The following is an 18,185-nucleotide window of genomic DNA, read 5'->3' on the forward strand; positions in this document are numbered from 1 at the left end:
CCTGGGGCTGGCAGCCCAGGTCCTGTTGGTGTCCAGGCCTTGGCCTTCCCTGTGGCTAGGGCTTGCCTCCTGGTTTGCACCTCGAGGATTGCAGAGCCCAGGGTACAGGCACATGGATGGTGCACGGGGCATATGTTGTGGCAGCCCGCCTTATGCCTGAGGAAGACAGGCGCTCCTGTGTGGCCTTGCAGGTGGCGCAGTGCAGCTTGGTACCCTGGCCCGATTGCTTTGCTCTGGGCTCTGGGCTGCCGACCTCCTGTCTTGCTGTCCACTCTCTACCCCTGCCCAGGTCTGGGAAGCCCAGCTGCCCTGCTGCCCACCTGACTGCTCTCCTTCCAGGATGACCTCTGTCTGGGCCCCACCCTGTGCTCCTGGGGGGGGGCTATGGTTTATGGAGAAGGAGTCACAGCCCATCATGGTAGCCCCTCCTTTCCTGGGGGGCTGCGTGGGCCATGGCCGTGGCTGGCTTTGCCGACAGGCACTGTGCCCTCTTCTGCCTAGCTAACAGGGATTGTGATTAGAGTCCTCCTGACCCTTGCCTCTGTGGGTGTTGCCATCTTGTTTGTGTACAGAAGGGTTCACAGAGTTCGTGAGTATCTTGGTTTGAATCCTGGCCCTGGGGGAGGACAGGGCTATGTGTGAAGTGTGTGTGTGTGTGTGTGCGTGTGTGTGTGTGCGCGCGCACACATGCACTGTAGGTTTGAGCTCCTGGGCACCCCCGCCCCCGCCCCCAGCGCCTGGCTATATTACAGTCTGGGCACAGACTGCAACTTCTGGTTTCATCAGAGACATTCCTGAGGTGAGCCTGTGTGCCACGCCTTCTCCTGCTGTCTGAGGGGCAGAGTTGGGGGAGCACACATGCTATCCAGCACCGGGGTGTCCAGGGCCTGGCCGGTGCCATGCCTTGCACTAGTTTGAGCATAGTTTATGGCCCCTCTCATCTCACGATGCCCCTTTCTACCCCTCTCAGGACAGGTGCAGCCCACTCCTCAGTACAGGTTCTGGAAGAGAGACAAAATGATGTTCTATGGCCGGAAGATCATGAGGAAGGTAACCCTAGGGTAGGGACCCTGGGTCTTCTGCTAGGCCCCGAGCTTCTGGCCCCACAGCTCCAGGGTGTGCTGCCTGCTCAGCTCTGTGGCCTCTGCCAACGACGAGTGGTAGGGTGGAGCAGCCAAACTGAAGCACCCCTCTGGCTGATCCCATCTGGCCTGGAGGCGGCTGAGGCTTCCGTGGGGAGGATCTGGGAAGCATGGGATCGGGAGGCCCCGCTAGCCCTCTGCAGCACAGATCCCTCACAGGAAAGGAGAGCACGTAGCTGCTTTCTGGTGACATCCTTGAGACTGAGGTGCTGCGCCGAGGAAGGACCAGCCCTCTGGGGGTGGGGACCTGACTTCTCGGAGGACCCGTGTGTTTGCCCTGAGGTGAAAGCTGCCTGCCTGTGGCTCACTTACCAGTGTCTGGCAGTTCCAGGACCTCCTACACGCAGATCCCACCCTCCTGTTTCAGGTCTAAGAATCAGTAGTTAGTGGGGTGTGGTGGTGCACATCAGTAATGCCAGGACTCTGGGAGGCTGAGCCAGGAGGACCGCAAGTTCCAGGTCAGCCGGGAGACTTAGTGGGACCCTGCCTCTAAATAATAAGTAAAAGAGGGCTAGGGATATATCTTTTTGTTTTGTTTTGTTTTTGCGGTACCAGGGATTGAACTCAGACCCTTGTGCTTGCCAGGCAGGCATGGTGCCAATGAGCTAAATCCCCAGCTCTAGGGATATATCTTCGTGGAACAGTCTTGAGTTCAATTCCTAGTACTAGGAAAAAGGAAACAATAATTGGTGGTTAACGAACCCTGATCTGGGAATAAGCAGGCCGAGTGGGGCCTTGTCACCCTTTGGCTAATGCTGAGCGAGCCCCTCTGGCCTCCCCCCACCCGCTTAGGTTGCAGAAACCAACAGGCATGGAGCCATGGAGCTCTGGAGGTTTGGCTGACTGGGGACAGCAGGGGCTGTCCTGTGGATGTGTTGGGCTGTGTGGGGCGATCTTGTCCACAGTGGGTCCCCTGTGTCCTTGGCCAGATGTGGGGCAGGGTAAAGCTAGCCCTGGAAGCTGGTGTCAGGACAGTGGGCAGGCCCCTTGGAGAGGTCAGTCCTAAGGGCTGACCCCCGGGGCCGAGAGTGCAGACCTTGCTAGTCACAGGCTCAATGACCCAAGTCTCCCTTGACTGCAGATGAGCACACTCCCCCATACACTTGTGGGGAACACAGCTACGCCCCGGCAACGGGCCCAGAAGAGGACCAAGATGCTCTCTTTGGCCAAGAGGTACTGGGAGTTCTCTCCCTGGTGGACACAAAGGCCCTTACCACTGCCATGACCCCTCCCGCCTGAGGCACACTAAAGATGGAGTGTCCTTGGGTGTGAGAGCACTTGGGACATGGGTGGGCGTGTGTGCTTTGCAGTCACAGGGATCAAGCCCAATGTCTTGTGCATACTAGGCAAGCACTCTCCACTGAGCTCCCTCCCCAGCCTGTACCATTCCTTTTGAACCCCTTGGTTCTCGCTCAAGGTGAACGTGTCTCTGCCTCAGGATTTTGCAGTTCAAGAAGGAATGCCCCATCCTGCAGCCTAAGGAACCACCACCCTCCCTGCTGGAGGCTGATCTCACAGAGTTCGATGTGAGGAATTCTCACCTGTCATCAGAAGTTTTGTATATGCTGATAAATGTTCGGTAAGAACACGTGGGTAGGAAGGGACCTGCAGGCAGTGCTGGCCGGTAGTGGCATCTCCCTGGGGCCCCGCTTTCTAGTGTGGCTTACTTGTGTCAGCTGGAGCAGGCAAAGCCTATCCCCTTCTTGTGGCTTGCTGGCCATGAAGCCTCAGGGGCTCAGAGCCTCTTGTGCGCCAGTTCCTCACCAGGTCTTTCTTGTGCTATTTAAGTCTTTCTCAAGGCCCTCAGCTTCAGAGGTAAACTCAGAGTGTGTGTGAGAAGTGCAGGATCAAATGCTGCAAGTCAGAGTCTTCGTCCATCTCCCGGAACCTAGGAGGGCATGTGGCCTTCCATGGCCATCTTCGTGTTTCTGCTTCCATCTGTAGTCACTGCTCAAGAACTTCTTTGATCTAATGCAAATCCAAGAAACTGAAAATTCTTTTTTTTTTTTTTTTTTTGGTACTGGGGATCAAACTCAGGACCTTGCGCTTGAGAGGCAGGCGGTGGCACCACTGAGCTAAATCCCTAGCCCAAGAAGCTGAAAATTCTGTTTTAACAGTGATGCCACGTTGTGGGTAAACCCTGTAGATCTGAAGTTCTGGCCTCAGTGCTTGTGGGGACAGTGGCTTGTGTCTCTCAGCCTGTCTTCCCTGGGAGGGTGTTCCACCATGAGCTCTGCTTGTTACAGGGTCCTGGGCCACTTTGAGAAGCCACTGTTCCTGGAGCTTTGCAAACACATGGTCTTTGTGTAGCTGCATGAAGGGGAGTATATCTTCCGGCCAGGGGAGCCAGACACCAGCATCTACGTGGTGCAGGATGGGCAGCTGGAGGTCTGCCTCCAGGATGAGGTGAGTCAGGGCCCAAGCCTCCTGAGCTTTCACATAGCTCTGTGCTGTGGGTCTATTAAAAAGTTATGCAGCCTGACATGGGGGCTCAGGAAACGGAGGCAGGAGGATCACTGTGAGTTCTAGACCAGCCTAGGCTATACAGTGAGCTGAAGACCAGATCAGGCTGAACTACAAAGCGAGACCCTGTCTCAAAAAACAAAACAAACAAACAGACAAAAATTTCTGCAAGATTTTAAGCTTTGCCTCTGAGGAAGAAAGGTGCCCCTACCCTAGCGTTCAGCACCACTGTGATTTTGGCCTTGGCATGCTATCTTTTGCTGTCATGCACGCGTGTGTCTGTTGTTTAGGTTGGTTCAGTAGCAGTGCTTATGTGGTTTTATTTCCTTACTTCACTTGATACATTAGACATTTAAAAATATCTCTTTCTAGTCCTTAGAATGGTTTGGTGATGAATTACTATATTGATCTACTGTGATGAGTTGCCTCACTTTCAGATTTCTGATTATAAATAATTTTAATTGTAAGAAAATAACTGAAGTGTTAAATGACTGAGGAGCTAAATCCTTCTTTTTTGCCTGCATTAAGGATGCCCTTTGGAACAGCCGGGTCAGGCCCTGCCAGGCTCTGTTTGGTGTGTACCACTCAGAGAGGGTGGGGTCCGTGGTCATCCTGAACTGTGTGACACAGGTTTCCCATCCTCTTATTACTGAGTAGAGCAATTTTTTTTTTTTGGTACTGGGGATCGAACTCGGGTCCTTGCTCTTTCGAGGCAGGTGCCGGAACCACTGAGCTAAATCCCCGGCCCTGTAGAGCAATTTTTAATGAGACCTGACCTTGTGTACTGGTCACCCCTGCCCTTGCAGAACTCCCAGCTTCAGAAGTTCCTGCTCTTGCTGTTCGAGCCGGCAGGTCCTTAGGCATTTCCTGCACTGTCTTTCCAGGTTTCCGGACCAAAGGTGTTGTCTGGGTAGAATAGTTGTTCTCATGTTTGTAGCTTAGTCTGTGGTGGGACTTGATGAAATTATTGAAAAGGAAAGATCCACCTGGGTGTGCTGGTGCATACCTGTAATCCCAGCATGTTGGGAGGCAGGAGGATTGAAAATTTGAGCCCAGTCTGGGTAATTTAGTGAGACCCTGTCTCAAAATTAGAAAAAAAGAGCTGCAGATGTAGCTCAGTGTAAAGGTCCTGCGTTTAATTCCCAGTACTGAAAAAAAAAAAAAATGAGGGAAGCTCCTTAATCTATCTGGTCTTGGGAGGTCAGAGCCAGAAGGTCCTGGGGCGTGTCCACCCTGCTGGAGAATGCGGACCCCTGGTCTAGCCTGGAAGGGGCACCCCAGCACAGGAGCAGCCTCCGTCTGGCCTCTGAGTTGGGTGGGAGAGGCTCATGGGAGTGACCAGGGCCAGATTTGGATCTTCTGGGATTAAGCTGAGATGAGGTCCCTAAATTAAATAACCAAACTACATGATTTTCTCTCTTGATTTGTGGAAAATTGTGTAAATATTTTCTAATTTGGGGCCGAGGATTTAGCTCAGTGGTTTCACCACCTGCTGCGTAAGCGCAAGGACCCAAGTTTGATCCCTGGTACCAAAAAAAAAAATCTCTAATTTTCACTGATAGTAACTAAATTTAATCCTTACAGCCCTTGTAGTTAGTCCAGTAAACCAAGTTCGATTTTGTGAAATTTCACGTAAACCCGCCCAGTAAGGATGAGTCATGGGACTGAGGGGCTGTGGCTAGATTGGGTAGGGTTTCTTCATTGGTCTTACTTTTTTTTTTTTTGTCCTGGGGATTGAACTCTGGACCTTGCGCTTGCCAGGCAGGCAGTGGTTGTTTGTTTTTTTTTTAAAGACAGTATCTCCCTGTGCAGTTCAGGGTGGCCTTGAACTTACTATATAGTCCAGTCTGGCCTCAAACTCACGGTGGTCTCTTGCTTCAGCCTCCTGAATGCTGGGATTACAGGCGTGTGCCACCAAGGTGCTACCTCCTTTCCCCATCCCCTCCAGTGTATTTACCTAATTCCAGCCCGGCCCGGCTCCTTGTCTCGGGTGCCCACGTTATTGACAGTGACTTGAGATGAGCTTGTGTGCACAGGGAGCTCCCTGGCATCTGGCCGATGGCCCCAGCCTGACAGATGTCATTCTGTTCTTTGTTCTCTGCAGGACGGTACCGAGGTGGTGGTCAAGGAGGTTCCGGCAGGAAACAGCGTCCACAGCCTCCTCAGCATTCTGGGTGTCATCACGGTGAGTGCTGCTCTCCACAGTGGGGCCTGAATCCCTGGCTCAGCCCTGGAGGCCTGCTCTAGACAGCAGTCACTTGTCATCAGAGGACAGTTCTCCTCGGTAGTGCCAAGTGGGAGTGGCCCAGGCTGGGGAGGCCTCATTCTGATCTCCGTGGTAAGGGTGTCCGTAGGGGTGGTGTTGAAGGCATCCAGCCATGGTCAGGGCTTGGTGTCTTGTCAGTGGTCATGCTTTGGACTGACACACAGAGACCACAATACTGCAGAGATGTGAAAGGTGCAGAGAGAAAGTGTTTCCTGTTCTCCTTCCTGGGGAGAACCTTCCACCACTGCTCGTGCAGGGCCATGTGGGGCTCCTGTACCACTGTGTGTCTTCGTTGTTCTCAGTCCTGTGCAGTGAAGAGCAGTGCCGGTCCCCTGAGTCTGTACAGTCATAAATGTGAAGCCCTTAGGGGCCTTGCAGGGCCCCAGGTGTGCGCTGGGATGTGGAAAGAGATTGCTTCCCAATGCTGCAGAAGCTGTGCCGCCTCCCACCCGCAGCGTTCTGTGCAGTGTAGCAGTTGACCTTTGCTATCAGCTGGATTAAGAGGGGGACGTCTCGTGGGACCTCCTGATGTGTCACGTTTCATTGAGGAGAATACCTAATGTGGAAAAGCGTACTCCCATTCACACCAGTGTGTGTCTCCACCTGCTTCGGGCCTCAGCTCAGCCCCATTCCTTCCCTGTCAACAGGAGGTTGGCATCTGTTTAACTTTTTCTTTTGAGTAAAACCTACATACAGTGAAACAAAAACATAATCACCCAAGTTTTGTTAAGTGTGTATGTCTGTGTAACTCAGAAGGGGCATTTGGTTTTCATCTGACTCTTTTTTCAGGACTGAGGATTGAACCCAAGGCTTTTACACTGAGAAACATCTTTTATTTATTATTTTTTTTAAATTTTGAGGAAAGGCCCTTGCTAAGTTGCCTAGGCTAGACTTGAACTTGTGATCAGTCATCCTGCCACCGCCTCACAGGGTGCTGGGATTAGAGCCATCATTCCCAGCTTCGTCTGATTCTTTGAAGCTGCACCTTTGTGTGTGTTTGTTTGTTTTTAGCAAGTAGCATAATACTTTACCTTCTTGTTAAAGTGATGTATACCGTCCATAACTGTACTGCTCTGATTTTTTTTTTTCCCAGTACTGGGGATCAAACTCAGCACCTTGCGCTTGCAAGGCAGGCGCCGGTACCAGTGAGCTAAATCCCTGGCCCTGCTCTGCTTTTATAAAACTAGCAGGATAGGCGTTCCATTTGTTGTTAGCTGTGTATGATTGCGACTTTTACCTTAGCTTCTCCAGTCTGTGTTTGATGTTTCCTGAGCAGTGAGCAGAACCTTGGGATGTATGCAGCAGACTGATGGGACCAGGAACCCAGTGGCTTTGTGTGAAGTATGGTGGGAGCTTGGGCCCTCTGATCCCGCCTCCACTCTGCACACATCAGACTGTCCAGGAGCATGCCCATGCTGTGTCCTGTCGGGGCACAGGCTCGCTTTGTACTCTTTAGGGTCTGGAGGAGTGGATGGGACCCTTGCCTCTTGCTTTGTCGCTTATCTGTGTATCTTTACAGACACTTGGCTGGTTGGGGAGAGGCCTCCCGCCTGGTCAGAAGAGGACACTTCCTTGGAGCAGGTTGAATCTGTCTTTCAAGGTCAGAGTCCAGCTTCCATGGAGCCCCCCAGCAGGGCCTGGTGGGGTCAGGACAGGGCCAAGTGCAGGCTCCTGAGCCTCTCTCTGTGCTGCTCTGTGGTCTCTGTACATTTCCAGGGCTCCAGCTCACTGCGTGGGGCTCCTGAATACAGTGTAAGGGGCACTAGTGGGCCCAAAGAGCCAGGAAAGGCCCAGGAGAGCTTTGGGCTTTGTGCAGGTAGACCAGGCAGCTGTTTGCCATCTGCAGTCTGTAACCTCTACCCCCTAATGGTTTGTTTTTCTTAAAAAAAATAGTTCAGTGAAGACTAGGGTGGAGGCCTTTCTCAGTTATTTACTCTTTCCAATCCTGATCTTATTGTGGTTTTTAGGGTGAACTTCACTTATTCCGGCAGCAGAATGTGTGTAGCTGGGAAGCCAGCTGTGGGCCATGGGCTGGCCAAGGTCATTTCTGCCTGCACCTGCTGTGGTCTGTCTCATTTGTGCCGGCATCGGCAAGCTCATCTTCCCTGGGGACAGGAACCCATGCTCCTCGAGTGCAGTGGGAACAGAGAAGGAGGGACAGTGGTTGAGAGAGAGTAATTTACTGTACATCGCGATAAGTTTCTCATTCAGAATGATGTCACCTTTTTTGTTTTGTTTTTTTGGTACTTGGGATCGAACTCAGGACCTTGCGCTTGTGAGGCAGGTGGTGGAACCACTGAGCTACGTCCCTGGTCCCCATTCCACTGAGTTTTTAAATTTTTGTCATCAGATTTTTTTTTTGAGACGGGGTCTCACTATGTAGTTCAGACTGGCCTTAAACTTGCAGTAATCCTATTGCTTCAGCTTCTTGAGTGCTGGCGTTACAGATGCGCGCCACCACACCCAGGTCATCAGTTTTTATGTCAAGAGTTTTTGCTGTTGTTCTCTGAATACTCTTTGTAAAACACCATCTTGTTCTTCCTTCACAGATGAGTAATCTGAAGTTTTCTCTTGCTCCTTGAGTTGTCCCTGGCCCCTCCGAGGGTCTCTTACCTGTGTATTTTGGTGGCTGTCTTTCCAGTCAGGGCTTTCCCGTCTCACCAGCCACTCCTGTGAGTGTGAAGCTATGTGCACTTGTGTCGATGATCTCGTAGGTTCAGGTGGAGTCAGTTCGGCCAGCACAGGGCACACACTGTGTCCTCTCCCACCAGTTCAAATCCAAGCTGCTGTTGTGTGAAGACAAAGCAGAGGCCATCGGCCTGTTCTTTAAGGGCCCAGTAGTAAATAGCTTTCTGGGCCACATGGCCTCTGTTGTTACTTCTCAACTGAAGGGGCCTCCGGCAGTGCCACTAACACTTTGCCAAAACAGGTGTGGGAAGCTTGGTGCTGGGCTGCATGTGCCAACTCTGTCAGGGTTGAGATCAGAACAGGGGCTCCCTGTGGGGCACTGACTGGAGAGGCATAAAACAAGTGCTTGCTGGGAATGTTCTATGCCTTGACTTAGGTGGCAGTTATGTGGGTCAGTTATCAAAAGATAGTAGTGGGAGCCTCTTTCTCTCTCTCTCTCTCTCTCTCTCTCTCTCTTTCTTTTTTTCTTTCTTTCTTTCTTTCTTTCTTTCTTTCTTTCTTTCCTTTGTGAGACAGGGTCTCGCTGTGTGGTTCAGCCTGGCCTTGAACTCACTATGCAGCCCAGGCAGGCTTTGAACTCACGGTAGTCCTCCTGCCTCAGCCTCCCAAGTGCTGGCGTTATGCATGTGCCACCACGCCCAGCATGGGGGCCACTTTAAAGCTGGGCATGAGCCCCATGTATGTGGTGAGGGTTGTCACTAGGAACGCTGCTGGAGATAGGACAAGAAGCTGCCCTTTCCCTTTGGATGGGAGCACAGGTGTCAGCACCTGTGGGCTACTTTTTACGTTACCTTCGCAGACAGGAGTGGCCGTGATGGTGCTGGCCTGGAGTAGGGAGGTGCCTGAGAGTTTCCGCATGCAGAGCGGACCCTGTATTCCAGCCCTTAGCTGCTCCTGAGTCTTGACATTCAGCTCTGTCTGCTTTACCTTCTTAGCAAGAATACCTGGTACCCTGCTAGCACAGGGAAAGGCCCCTGGCCAGTGTGCTGAGTAAGGGGAGTGCAAGGCTGGCCTCTTCTTTGTGGCTCCACCTGTTTGCTGGCTGCATGCTGCTGGGCTCTGTGTCTGAGCACCCTCGGGCCCTGTGGCAGGGATCTGCTTTCTCTGCCTTGTCCTGGTTCACTCTTACTGGAGGAATTCTTGGACCACAACTCTTACTTTCTTTTAGCAGCTTCTAAAATTTCATGGGCATTCCCATCTAGTCCTAGCTTTTGTCTTAATCCTTGGAAGTTTGGATCTTCTCAAGAGAACAGAGACAAGCATGGGAACAAAGAGTCACTGACCTTCACTCTGCCTTTTTTTTTTTTTTTTGGTACTGGGGATTGAACTCAGGACCTGGAGCTTGCCAGGGAGGTGCTGTGCTGCTAAGGTACATCCCTGGCCCCCACTCTGCCATCTTTGATCAGGGGTAGACTTTGTTATTCCAGAGCTGTTGTGGAACCTTGCATGGGATAGCAAACAGGCTTACTGCCTTTGACCCTGATCAGCTAAAGCATGGCTACCCATAAACCACCAGTGCCACTGCAGATGCTCATCTGTGCTCTAGCTGTGGCCCTCCTCCCCTCAGCCATCAGTACTTCTCTGAAATTTTCTGTTGCTTGCACAGTGGGTGGCATGATTTTGCTTGTCTGAATCTCATAAGTAGCGCTGTCCCAAGTATAGTTCTTCCACAGTGTTCTGAGTCGGCCCAGCCAGTCAGTGTGAGCCCTCCGTGGTGGGTGCCGTTGTGGCTCAGCCGCCTGCAACATGGTGACTCGTCTACTCAGATCAGCATCCAGGCGGCCGTGACTTTGCTACTGGAATGCTGGCGGCACCTTTGAGATGTACTCCCAAATCACATCCCAAAGAGAAATCACAAGGGTATCTGAAAACACAGCATTTTAAAACGTACAACTTTAAATGCTTGTATTGGAAAAGAAGATAGATCTCAGATCAGCGATCAAGCTTCCATTTGAAGAGTCTAGGGAAGAAAAGCAAATGAAACCCAAAGCAAGCAGAAAGGAGAAAGTAATAAAGATCAGATCAGTGGTCAATGAAATTGAAAACAGAAAAGCAATAAAGTCAGTGAAACCAAAAGTTGGATCTCAGAAAATACCGCTACCATGCAAAAACCTCTGGGAAGACCAGTGAAGGAGAAAAGGAGACAGAAACCAGGCACATCAGAAGTGGAAAGGGATGCGTCTACAAACCCTACGGACAGCAAAGGACTCACACAAGATTGTTTTTCCAGCACTGGGATTGAACCCAGGGCCTTCACACTATGCTACATCCCCAGCTCAGTGGAATTATTTCATTTTTTAAAAATTTGAGACAGCATCTCACTAAGTTGTTCAGGCTGGGCTTCAGCCTCCTGCCTCAGCCTCCCAAAATGCTGGGATCACAGGTGTTTACTGCTGTGCCCAGTGTAAGATGCCAATATGAACAACTTTATGCCCCAAAGTCCATAATGTTCTGAAAGATAAATTACCAAATTGCTCTCTAGAAGGTATGTCTTATTTGAGAAGTCTGGCATGAGGAAGTAACCGCCACTGCTTGAGCTCAATTTGAATACCCTCGTATTTGTTAAAGAAATCAGATTTGTAAATAGTCTTCCCTCAAGGAGCACTCCAGGCATAAATGGCTTTGCTGGAAAGTTCTGCCCAGTGTTCATTTAAGAGAGGAATAACGCTAATTTTACACCAACTCTTCTTGAAAAGCAAAAAGGAAAGAATGTTTCCCAACTCAGTTTCTGAGGCAAGAATAACCCTGATGTCAAAGCAAACACATACATTACAAAGAAAAGTGGGGATACTGTATCTTCACGGACTGTCAGAAATTTGAGTCCTGCCATGTATAGAAAAGGGGAGCAGGGCCAGGAATTTAACTCAGTGGCACCGCGCCTGCCTCACAAGTGCAAGGTCCTGAGTTTGATCCCCGGTACCAAAAAAAAAAAAAGGAATGAATTTAAAAATGAAATAAACAGTAGCATTTGTAATACATAGCACCAAAACTTGAAATACTTGTTAATCTGACAAATTATATGTTTGCTGAAAACTCACTTTACAGTGGTACCTTGGTTCACCATCTTTATTTGTTCCACGATTCTGTGGAAGATGGCTGCAGTCGTGTTTTTCACCCAATGTGGAACTTGTGAATGGAAGCAAAATTTTGCCGAATGCTTCTGTTAGTGAACCAAATTGTTTGAGAAAAGAAGTGTTCATGAATCGAGGCATTAGTGTATTTATGAAGACAGGCAGAGGTGTTCAAATTAAATGGAAAAATGTACTGTTTCATGGTTTGGAAAAGTACATATTACTAAGAAGGAAGATATTCCAGATTATCCAACATAATGCCAGCCAGAATCCCAGCAGGCTTTTTTTGTAGAAAGACACCGGTTATAAAATTCTATGGAGAGACAAAGACACTATAATAGAAGAATTTGCAAAGGAGGGTGCTAGGGATGTAGCTCAGTAGTGGAGCACTTGGCTCCACTGCACAAGGCCCTCAGTTCAATCCTTAGTACCACCAAAAAATTTTTAAAAAATTATTAAAAAGGAGTTTGAAACAGAAAACGAAGGTGAGGATTCACACTACCTTATGTGGAGACTTACTGTGGCGTGGTCCAGGTGTCATGGGGATGAGTGGTTCTGTGAGTCTTGGTAGGCAGCCCAGAAGTAGGAACCCTGTGGGTGCTGGGCCTGGCAGGCGCAGCCCATAGGCCATCCACATCAGCGATGCCAGGAACATGGAACTTCATTCCACTGTGGTGCTAAGAGGTGGAACCTCTGGGAAGTGCTCAGTAGATAAGGTCATGGGTGGAGCCCATGCCTGGATCCTAGTAGCTTCGGGAGGCAAGGGAGATGCCACACAGAGATGCACATGTGCTTCCACCACTGCATAGTGAATTGGAACCATCTCCAGAGCTGTGCCATGCTGTTTGGCTCCCAGCCTGCAAAACTGGACTAATTACACCTCTTTTCTCTGGGAAGTTTCCTGCCTCAGCTGCCATGGCAGGGTCTTCCAGGTGTAGACACCCTGTCCTGCTGTCCCGACACTGTCCTGGGCCTCTGGCCACCTCGCCTGTCAGCCCAAACTCTGACATGGTGCATGGGGCCCCGGCGAGTGCCAGACACTGCAGTCTTGCAGGATCTTCTGAGCACCCCTGGGAACCAGAGAGACCGTGAATTCTTCACAGCACTGACAGGCCAAGGGCCGGTGAGGATGTGGCCATGAGGGTCCACGGCAGTGCTGGCGGGTGTGGGAGGCGCCACTGCCGCAGAGGCAATTCGGCAACTTTTTTCTTGAGACAACGTCTCACTATGTAGCCCAGGCTGGTCTCGAACTTGCAGCAGTTCTTCTGCCTCAGCCTCCTGAGGAGTGCTGGGATTACAGGCATGCGCCACCACACCCAGCTAGTGTGCAACTTCTTTTTTTGGTACGGGGACTGAACTCAGGACCTTGCACTTGCAAGGCACGCACGATGCCACTGAGCTACATCCTCAGCCCTATGGCAACTTCTTAAGGAGTTAATGATCACATGCCAGGGACTAGGGACTGGGTGTTTAGCAAGAACACGCAGAAGCCTAGGGAGGTGTGTTTAGAACAGCCTTGTCATGGCTGTCAGATCCTGGAAACAATCCCAGTGTCCTCTTTGGGAGAGGCGGTGGCCCCCACAGCTCAGAGCCCATGCTAACTTTCACCGACGGGGCAGGGCCACTGGGGCGGGCAGCAGAGGAGAGGGAGATGAGGGAAGGCCTCAGGGGCATTCGTGTGGGGCTGCACTGTGCTTGTGGGGTCGTGAAAGGCCTAGTATTGTGACCCAAGTGGGTTTCACTGTGGGTGGAGAACTTTTTAGTGTCAAACGGTTTTCTCAACACTGTTGGCTTCCAGAAGATAGAAACCAAAGCTACTGGCTAGGACCTTTGTCGGGCTTTGCCCTGGCCGCATGAGCCCTGTGGGCATGACCCACCTGACAGTGTGCCCTGCTTAGTGTGGTCCCAGGCACCAGTGGCACGGGCCCTGTCACATGGTGATCTGACCTGGTGGTTTCCTATTCTGTCACGGCCTTTTTGGGAAGCTGGACAGGGTGTGTCTTGATGTCCTTCTGGCAGAGACCATGGACGGCTGTAATGATAGGCCAGGGTGGGGTGCGAGGTTCTTAGTGGCAGGTGGGAGCCCATCCTGCACATGCTCCTGCAAGCCAGGTCTTCCTTGTATGTCTCTACCATGATCAAGAAACGTAGTGCCGTTTGTCCTTTAGCACAGCCAGAGGAGTACAGGGGTCTCGGTTCCCAGCTCTGCTGGGATCAACCGAACTGTTTGTTCCAGGGTCATGCCGCACCCTACAAAACAGTCTCTGCCGAGCAGCCACCCCGTCCACCATCCTCCGGCTTCCAGCAGTGGCTTTTCAAGGAATTTTTGAGAACTATCCCAAGACCCTAGTGAGGGTGGTGCAGGTGAGTTGCTTTGCCAGCCCTCTGTTTAGCCTGTGCATCATCTGGCAGGTGGGGCCTGGGAACTGCTGGGCCCTGTGCAGGGCGTTCCCAGTTTACAGTTTGTATAGCGCTCTACACATTTCACAGCTCTCACATCCACTCATCTCCTGTAAGCCTTATCTCATAGTGATAGTGTCTTAGTTACTTTTCTTTCGTTGCTGAGACAAAATACCCAACACTCAAAGTTAAAGGGGGAGGTTTATTTGGCCCACAGTTCATAGAGGTTTCAGCCCATAGTTGGCTGGTTCCAAGGCAGGGTGGCCTGGCAGAGGGGCAGCAGCTCACGGCAGATCAAAGGTGGCAAAGCAACAAGGCCGTGAAACTCTGGGAAGACGAAGGCTGTTAATATTTTTTTATTTTTTTATTTTTTTTGTTATTAGGAAAATATTTTATTAGCCAGTCTGCCCAGATATTCACAAAAAGATCCAGAAGCAGGCTATGAGTCCTCAGATTCCTATTAATGAACTTTTAAACTTGGCCTTTGGGGTCTTCAATAACCAGAGAAAAGCAGTGGCCAATGCCATGGCCTAGGGAAAATGACTATAGGTATGAGACAGGCCTGATCGGGATCAGAGGAAAAAGAGCCTAGGCGTTTAGAGAAGGGAACATGAACTCTAACAATGCCCTCAGTCCTGGCCACCTCTCAGAGGGGCATCTGTGTGGCCAGGGCTGATGGTGGAAGGGTGGGATAGCGAGAACAGGTGTGGGGCGGGGAGATGTGAGCTGGAGGGGATGGGGTAGGAGGAGGTAAAGGAGGGTCACAAGATGGCGGGGGAGAGGAAGGAGACAAAGGAGAGGTACAAGATGGCGGAGGAGAAGAAGCACCGGACGAGGCACAAGAAGAATTTGGGGGGTTATAAGCTGGGGGAAGTGCTAGTGGTGAGTGATCAGCTGGCTCAAATGAGTCAGAATCAGAAAGAGTGGAATCGGGAAGGATGGACTGTGAAGCTTGGGCTAGGAGTACTTGAGAAGGAGAACAGGATTGACAGGGAGGGTCGAGAGCGTAGGTAGAAAAAGGCTTGTATGTAGGGGATTTCTGACCATTTGCCATTGCGCTGACAGAAGTTGTGTAAATTGCGCAGTATGTTAAAATCAAAAGTGCCATTTTCAGGCCATGGAAACCCATTATCTAATTTATACTGAGGTCAAACCTGATTACAATAGAAAACAAGTCTTTTTGGCTTAAAGTCTGGTCCCAACAATCCGAGGGGTTTGAGTTGTGCCAGAAAGCCCAGAGGCATTGAGGGGCGGGGTTTGGATTGTTGGGCTCCCATGTTAGGATGGGTGAGCAGGAGGCAGCCCCCTGGGAGAGGGACAAAGGGGAGAAGCGTCCTTGTCTCCTTTGACAATCTCCGAGTGAGTCTCCCAGAGGGAGAGAACGAGAGGAGCCGGGCCGATGGGACGTCTCCCAGGGGCACGGTCCTGGGCCCAGAGGCCGTGGGGGTTTCTCTGACCAAGCGCTTGGATTTCTGAGGAGTCCCCGGAGGGAGAGAGAACACGAGACAGAGAACCCGACGAGAGGGAGGCTGAACTGCCTACTCACCCAGACATTGGTGACCGGTGTGGATGTGTAGCACCAGCAATGGCAAAGGTAGAGAGCCCCGGAGAGTCCTGGCAATGGCAGATAGGGTTGGTCCGATGGAGATGGCCAAAAGGTCAATCAACCCCATCCTGCGGGGAATCATCCATTAATGGACCATCTACCATCCGAGTCACGGCACCAGAAATGTCAGGTAAAAGTGCCGAAGACCAAGACCAGACCAGGCCACAGCAAGCCTTTATTAGGGGAATAGATGTGCCCAGCCGTCTCTGAACAAAGGAGAGAAAAAAAGCCCAAGGCTGTTAATATTTTATAATAAAACTAATATTCCTAACCTCAAAGAGGTCTTCAGCTCTCCCCCTCCCCCAGAGGGCTTAATAAAAGAATTATATATGTACATACAATTTTTTTTTGGTTGTATTGGGGTTGAAGCCAGGACCTAGGCAAGTGCTCTGCCGTCAAGCCACATCCCAGGCCCCTCCCACTTTTTTCTCTTTTTTTTGAGATAAGAGCTTGTTAAATTGCTCAGCCTGGCTTTGAACTTGCAATCCTGCTGCCTTAGTCTTCTGAGTAGTTGGGATTACTGGTGAGAGCCATTGTGCCTGGAGAGCTTTTAAAATTTTTAAATTAATTGTCCCGTTTTAGAGTAATTATGGACTTACGGAACACTTGCACAAACAATGCAGAGTTGCTGTGTGCCTCTGACCCCATTCCCCATACCGGCATCCTGCGCTGCCGTGGTGGGCTGTTGAACTGAGGGGATCTGTGGCGGATCCCTTGCAGAGCTGGTAACTGCTCAAACCCAGACATCTCCTTGCAGATCATCATGGTGTGGCTGCAAAGGGTGACCTTCCTGGCTCTGCACAACTACCTAGGCCTGACGATAGAGCTCTTCAACCCTGTGAGTGCAGCCGCTGTCTTGCGCGGCCCCGTGGCCATCCTAGGGCTGGGTTGTTGGGACTTTGGGAGGTGGCAGTGGCAGTGTCGATCTTTCCGCCCTGGAGATGCCCACTGTCTGTCGTTCAGTTCTCCTGTGGGTCGGGGTGCTGTGTTGGGGCTCGGCAGGTGGTTGCACACCAGTGTTCGTGCTGTCCCTGCCCTGAGCTCTGGGACCCTCCACAGGTCCTGAGGTCCCTCTTGCTGGCACTGGCTCTGTCCTGCCCTTGTCTGTGCTGAGCTGTGACCTGGCTAGAGGCAGCAGGGCCCAAATCTTAGCTCCCTTCCCAGGGTGACCCTGGGCAATAGCAGCCTGTGGTACAGACACAGGGATCGAACTCGGGACCTTACACTTGTAAGGCAGGCGCTGGAACCACTGAGCTAAATCCCTGGCCCTAAGTTTTGGGTTTTTTTGGCACCGGGGATCGAACTTGGATCTTTGCGCTTGCAAGGCAGGTGGTGGAACCACTGGGCTAAATCCCCGGCCCTCTGGTCAGGTTCTTGTGGGAAGAAGTGACACGGTGGCTTCACCTCCACTCCAGCAGCCCCTGGGAGGTGGGCATGAGCCTCAGCTGCACCCCTGTGGTTAATGAGTGCTCATCTCCTCACTGGGATGCTCCCTCGTGAGGATGTTAGGTGTATCGTTTGCAGTTGCTAGTATTTTGGGAAACATCCCTTTGTGTTTACATTCTTATTCCTTCTTGTGTCACAGGAAAGCCAGGTCATCCCCCTTGCATCTGTGGCCAGCGTGGCTGTCAGATGGGCCAAGAGGCAGACGTCCTGTGGCTCAGAGGAGCAGCTTGAGAGGCCACCATGGCCCCAGGAGTCCTGTGACTCAGGTACAGCCCCGCCAGGAATAGCAGCTCAGCCTCGGGCCCAGGTTCCTTCCTGCTCCACATGGGTCTCCCGTGTTCCCTGTAGCTACCTCGTAAGCCCCAGGACACCTGACAAATGAGCCTGGCTCTCCTCTCCTGCCCCCAGCTCTCCTCTTCTGTCTCTGGGTCCCCTCACCTGTTCCCAGGATTCCTTACCTCCACTTATTCCTGTCTCCCTGCAGATTGCAGCAGTAACCGCCCTGCAGCCTCTGGGCCTCTGCTGAAGAGGAGCCAGTCTGTCCCTCTGCCTTCTATCCACAATGCGATCTTGGACGAACTTGGGCAGTCCCAGACAGGTGACCCTGACTCTTTGGCCCTGCAAGATAAAGAACCCCACCACTAGCCAGCTGGCCCTGCCTTCAGGCACAGTGTACCTGGGGGAAGGCTGAGAAGTCTCTGCACCCATGGCCTCTACACTCTGCACCTTTTCCTGTAGCCTGAAGAGGTGGGCATCCTCTTTGAAGAGGAACCAGCGCCTGCACCCTCACCCTGGGTTGAGGCACTGGGGGGCATCTTACCCTGGACACACTGATAGCCCCTCTGCAACCCCCATTCTACCAGCCCATGCACCCCAGGCCTTCTCTGTCCCATCAGGGCTCAGGTATATGCTCTAGGGGGAATCCTTCTCTTACCTCTGTCAGAAAATGTGGCCATGGGCCCTCTGCTTAGCAGAAACACTTGATGCTCTGTTGAAAACCAGCTATTTAGCACCTGGTGATTTGTGTTTTAGGTCGTACATACTTACTCTTTGCACCTTCCTGGGTCATAAACATATTCTAAGCTTTCATTCATCTGTAGCTC

General features: G+C 51.4%; 1 protein-coding gene across 1 annotated transcript in view; it reads left to right on the plus strand.

Annotated features, from left to right (window-relative positions):
* The first annotated feature begins 376 nt into the window (after positions 1-376).
* Positions 377-18,185, plus strand: part of Pnpla7 (patatin like domain 7, lysophospholipase) — a 54,274-nt gene continuing 36,465 nt past the window's right edge. Inside the window, 12 exon segments of the mRNA XM_087182643.1 lie at positions 377-418; positions 502-589; positions 971-1,050; positions 2,224-2,315; positions 2,581-2,721; positions 3,389-3,548; positions 5,710-5,790; positions 13,867-13,894; positions 13,897-13,994; positions 16,394-16,474; positions 17,222-17,348; positions 17,567-17,680. Of these exon segments, the coding sequence (XP_087038769.1) occupies positions 392-418; positions 502-589; positions 971-1,050; positions 2,224-2,315; positions 2,581-2,721; positions 3,389-3,548; positions 5,710-5,790; positions 13,867-13,894; positions 13,897-13,994; positions 16,394-16,474; positions 17,222-17,348; positions 17,567-17,680 (1,117 nt within the window). The 5' untranslated portion in view covers positions 377-391.

This window comes from Heterocephalus glaber, unplaced genomic scaffold (assembly GCF_053883595.1).
Source record: "Heterocephalus glaber isolate CG9 unplaced genomic scaffold, H.glaber_assembly_v1.0 deba00001479, whole genome shotgun sequence".
Lineage (NCBI taxonomy): Eukaryota > Metazoa > Chordata > Mammalia > Rodentia > Bathyergidae > Heterocephalus > Heterocephalus glaber.